General features: G+C 40.9%; 1 protein-coding gene across 1 annotated transcript in view; it reads right to left on the minus strand.

The window, feature by feature from the left end:
• Nucleotides 1-5,799, minus strand: part of CARNMT1 (carnosine N-methyltransferase 1) — a 72,286-nt gene that overhangs the window by 30,051 nt on the left and 36,436 nt on the right. The window contains exon 6 of the mRNA XM_021707174.1: nucleotides 5,562-5,675. Within this exon, the coding sequence (XP_021562849.1) occupies nucleotides 5,562-5,675 (114 nt within the window). The remainder of the gene's footprint in view (nucleotides 1-5,561; nucleotides 5,676-5,799) is intronic.

The following is a 5,799-nucleotide window of genomic DNA, read 5'->3' on the forward strand; positions in this document are numbered from 1 at the left end:
CACTGCACTCCAATCTGGGCGACAGAGTGAGACTCCAACTCAAAAAAAAAAAAAAGAAATATACATTGAGTCTAAGCTTTTGCTGAGTTTGTTTTTCCATTTAATCAGTCTTTATTCTGCCCATATCTGATTATTTTCCTCTGACAAATTTCTACAAGCATAATTAATTTAATAAATATATGTAATAATGAATATAATTATAAAATAGGCCAGATGGCAAATGTTTTGGGCTTTGTGTGCCACACAGTCTCTATCACATATTCTTATTTGTATTTTCTCCTCGGCCCTATAGAATGTAAAAAATACTCATACCTAGTAGGGCCATACCAACATAGGCTATAGGGCAAATTTAGCCTGTAGGCTGTAGTTTGCTAATCTCTGATTAAATGCATGAATACTTAAGCTTTCTCCGTGTATTTTTAATAATATATGTTATTGTTTTTCCAGAAGAAAGCTATATCACTTTATATTTCCAGTAGCAGTACATAAGCATATCCCATCTCATTGCACTTATCTAAACTTTAAGTAAAAAATTTTAAAAACTTAGTCAACATGATAAGTTAAAAATGGTAGCACACATTTATATTTATTTGACTAGCAGTGAAGGCAAACAATTTTTTTCTGTATACAGGTCATCTACATGTATCCTTTTTTTTTTTTTTTTTTTAAAGAGCTAGGGGCTTGCTCTGTCACCTGGGTTGGAATGATGTGATCATAGCTCACTGTAGGCTTAAACTCTTGGGCTCAAGCTATCCTCCTGTTTCCTGAGTAGATGGGACTAGGCACACACCACCATGCCTAACTAATTTCTTAAATATTTTTAGAGATGGTGATCTATATGCCTAGGCTGGTCTCAAATTCCTTACCTCAAGCAATTCTCCCATCCCAGCCTCCTGAGTCACTGGAATTATAGATGTGAGCCACCATACCTGGCTTTTATTCTTTTATAATTTATACAGTTACGGTGTCTGGCCTATTTCATTTCTGGGCAGTTAAATTTTTTTGCCTCTTAAATAACTTTTTAAAAATGTTAACGCAGTGTATTATAAAATAAGCAGAAATATATGCAGGAACTTTGCCTTCCTGTAAAGGCAGGTTAGGTTTTCAGACCAACATTCATATGGAAACAACTAAACTTGGCACAAAATATTTATTTGGACGTTAGTAAGAAAATACCAGGAACCCAGAGAATTAATGACAGGTATGCATGCCTAGATGACATTTTTGCCCTGAGGGTATCTAACTACCCAGATGAAACAGATCTGCAATGTGATAAATTCTGAGCCAAGAAGACACAAGACAAAGCCCTGAGTCTGCTCCTGGTGAGGAGTCAGATCACCAGATATTAAGGCTGGGATAGTAAGGGTAATTTTTACAGTGAGAGTAGGTCAGGCATGGTAGCTCATGCCTGTAATCCCAGCACTTTGGGAGGCCGAGGCGAGGGGAATGTTTGAGCCCAAGCTTCAAGACTAGCCTGGGCAACTTGGCGAGACCTCGTCTCTACAATAAATCAAGAAAAATTAGCCAGCCATGGTGGCGCACATTGTAGTTCCAGCTACTTGGAAGGCTGAGGCAGAAGGATCACCTGAGCCCAGCAGGTGGAGGATGCAGTGGCCATGAGCATGCTACTGCACTCCAGCCTGGGAGTCAGAATGAGACTGTGACATACATACATACATATATACGTACATACATATATAAATACAGTTCTGGTCTGACAATGTGCCAATCTCCTGACAAATTTCTTTCGGGAAAAATACTTCAAACTAGGCCTCAGAAAGTCCCCAAAAGTGACTTCTCAAATGCAATCCCAAATAGTTAATGTCAACAACCTAGAGAAATAAGGAGCCATGACCAAGAACTGCAAAAACAAGAGAAAGCAGAAATGGTTTGCAAAAACTTAAGATACTGGAATTACCCCACACCTGATGTACTCAGTGTTTTCAAATGAAAGACTACCTTGAAAATATTTATAGGAGAGCCAGTTGTGGTGGCTCATGCCTGTAATCCTACCACTTTGGGAAGCTGAGGCAAGAGGATTGCCTGAGCCCACAGGTTCCAGACCAGCCTGGGCAACATGGCGAGACCTCAACTGTACAATAAATCAAAAACTTAGCCGGGCATGGTGGCACATACCTGTAGTTCCAGCTACTTGGAAGGCTGAAGCAGAATGCTCACCTGAACCCAGCAGGTTGAGGTTGCAGCGGCTGTGAGTGTGCCACTACAATCCAGCCTGCATGACAGAGTGAGACTCCAACTCAGAAAAATGTGTGTGTGTGTGTGTGTGTGTGTGTGTGTGTGTGTGTGTGTGTGTTCGGGAAACAGAAAATTTTAAATGGCAAAACTGACAAGAAAAACAAATGGAAAATGTAATAATAACCAAAACTAAAATCTCAATGGATGTAAAGATATTAGACTATATAGTAAAAGAGAGAATTTGTGAACATGAAGACAGGTCAAAACAAGCTATCCAAATGCAGCACAAACAGATAGCAAGGTAAGTGATTAAGACATATGGAAGTGGCCAGGTGTGGTGGCTCACTCCTGTAATCACAACACTTTGGGAAGCAGAGGCGAGAGGACTGTCTGAGCCTGGGGGTCCGAGACCAGCCTGGACAATTGGTAAGACCTCATCTCTACAATAAATCAATTTAGCCGGGCATGGTGCACTCTTCCAAGTAGTTCCAGCTACTTGAAAGGCTGAGGAGGAAGGATCGCCTGAGCTCAGCAGGCCAAGGCTGCAGTGACCATGAGCGTGCAACTGTACTCCAGCCTGGGCAACAGGGTGAGACTTTGACTCCAAAAAAAAAGATATATGGAAGCTAGTGTGAGAAGTTCTAAAATACAACTGAATGCACTTCTAGAAGGAAGAGAGATGAAGGAGTGAGAAGCAGTACATAAAGAAATAATGGCTATTGTTATTTAATGCTAAAGTTGGCCAGGCAAAATACCTCATGCCTATAATCCCAGTATTTTGGGAGGCTGAGACAGAAGGATGTCTTGAGGCCAAGTAATCAAGACCAGCCTGTTGCCTTCTGTCTCAGCCTCCCAAATTTTTTTTGTATTTTTTGTAGACTCTATCTCTACAAAAAAATACACAAAAAAATTAGCTGGGCATTGTGGCACGCCCCTATAGTTCCAGCTACTTGGGAAACTGAGGAAGGAGGATCATTTCAGCCCAGGATGTTGAGGCTGTGGTGAGCCGTGATCCAGCTTGGATGACAGAGTGAAAGCCTGTCTCAAAATAAAATAACTAAAAGAAAAATGTTAATGCTAAACTTGTCTTAGCATGGCAAGTGGGAAGCTTCCTTCAAGGTGAGTTGTTTACATAACTGATGAAAGAAGTCAATGTATAGACTCAAGAAGCCCAACAAACCGTACATAGTAATTTTTTTTTTTTAAGTCAGGAGTCTCACTCTGTCACCCAGGCTGAAGTGCAGTGGCATGAACATGGCTCACTAGAGCCTTAACTTCCTGGGCTTCAGGTGATCCTTCTGCCTCAGCACCCAAGTAGCTGAGACTATAGGTAAACACCACCACGCGTGGTAATTTTTTTATTTTTTATGGAGACAAGGTCTCTCTATGTAGCCCAGGCTTGTCTTGAACTCCTAGGTTCAAGCGATTTTCTTGCTCGGCCTCCCAAAGTGGTGGGATTACAGGTATGAGTCACTGTGCCCAGCTGGATATTTATTTCTTAGTACGACTGCATTTTACAACTGCTCTCATCTAATCCTGAGGAATTCTTTTTTTTTTTTGAGTTGGAGTCTCACTCTGTCGCCTAGACTGGAGTGTAGTGGCCGCTCCTGGCCACCGCAGCCTCGACCTGCTGGGCTCTGGCAATCCTTCCGCCTCAGACTCCCAAGTAGCTGAAACTACAGGCGTGCGCTACCACACCTGGCTAATTTTTTTATTTATTGTAGAGATGAGGTCTCATCAAGTTGCCCAGGCAGGTCTCGAACCCGCGGGCTCAGGTAATCCACTCACCTCAGCCTCCCAAGGCACGAGATTATAGGCTGAGCCACCGAGCCTGACTATCCTAAGGAATTCTAATAAGAAGTTCGGAAAAGCTGGGCACAGTGGCTCACGCCTGTAATCCCAGCACTATGGGAGGCCAAGGCCAGAGGATTGCCTGAGCCCAGGGGATTTGAGACAAGCCTGAGCAACTTGGCCAGACCTCATCTCTACAATAAATCAAAAAATTAGCCAGGCATGGTGGTGCATGCCTGTAGTCTCAGCTACTCGGAAGGCTGAGGTGGAAGGATCACCTGAACCCAAAAGGTGGGGCTGCGGTAGCCATGAGTGTGCCACTGCATTCCAGTCTGGGCAACAGTGAGACTGACTTTAAAAAAAAAAAAGAAGTTTGGAAAAGACGACTAGCTCTTGGAAAAAGACTTACTATTAGCTCTAGGGCTTAATTCTAATGGCAAAACTTCTGGTAAAATAAAATCATTTTAAAAAGTAGATGACAGAAATCAGCCACAAAACTAGGCCCATTCTGAAGGTTAAGGGCTCAAAACAATGTATATCTGTCCTTTTATATGATATAACAACCTTCATTTTGAAAATGTTTCTATTCTAGTCTTGATGTGTTTCTGAACATAGATTATATATCTCACTAAGAAAGACGTGTATTTACCTTGTATTATCATTATAACCTCATTTTTTTAAAATTGGAGTCTTACTCTGTTGTCCAGGCTGGAGTGCAGTGGCACACTCATGGCCACTGCAGCCCCGACCTGCTGGGTTCAGGTGATCCTTCCATTTCAGCCTTCTAAGTAGATGGAACTACAGGCATGTGCCACCATGTCTGGTTAGTTGCTTTTTTTTTTCTTAATATATTGTAGAGATGAGGTCTTATCAAGTTGCCCAGGCTTGTCTCCAACCCCTGGACTCAGCTATCTTCTTGCCTCTGCCTCCTAAAGTGCTGGGATTATTTATAGGTGCGAGCCACCATGCCTGGCCATAACCTCCTTATTTTAAAGAAAAAAGTGGCAATTTCCTTTAGATGCTATACAGGAGGAAACATGTCATACTCATTTAATTTCTGGCACTGAATAGTAAGTAGTACAAGAAGTTTTTTTGCATTAATAAAATTATATTTCTATCCTTTCTTAAACTCAAGGTAATCACAGACATTATCATACTTAGTCGTTTCCCAGGACATGGATGTCCTGGGGAGGAAGATTCCATAGGAAAGGTAAAATCTTTCCTCCATATTTCACTATAGAAAGGAAAAATGAATACTCTCTTCCTAACAGAATGTACTGCCACCTTGATGGCATAGAGGATGGGGATGATGGAGGAATGATTATGTATTACCAGATCAATAATTAGTATGCATTGAACTTAGGGTACTGTGAGACTGACCTAAATGTGAATACACAACTTTTGAGTTTCCACTGCCTTTGGATGCAGTCTAAAAGGAACTGCAGAGGTTTTAAAACATTTGCAACATAAGTATAAAGTTCATGAATGTTAGAGACTGTGAAGTTATCAAGTGTAAAACAACTATAAGTACTCAGATTAAAATGTAAAATATTAAAAAATACTAAAGCACTTACCTAGATTTATCCAAATTCCACCTGGCTTGAGTATTTTCCATATTGTATCAATATAATCAATTACATTGTGAGCTGTGTCTATGAAGAAACAGGTAGCAATACAGTCCCAGGTATCTAATCAAGAAAAATAAAATTACTGCATCTTTTATTTTGCTTTTTCTTTAATTAATCCTTTGAACTTGCCAGTTACTTTTTTTTTTTTTTTGAGTAGGAGTCTCAATCCATTGCCCAGGCTGGA

Source organism: Carlito syrichta, unplaced genomic scaffold (genome assembly GCF_000164805.1).
Source record: "Carlito syrichta isolate Samal-C Ts95f unplaced genomic scaffold, Tarsius_syrichta-2.0.1 Scaffold316420, whole genome shotgun sequence".
Lineage (NCBI taxonomy): Eukaryota > Metazoa > Chordata > Mammalia > Primates > Tarsiidae > Carlito > Carlito syrichta.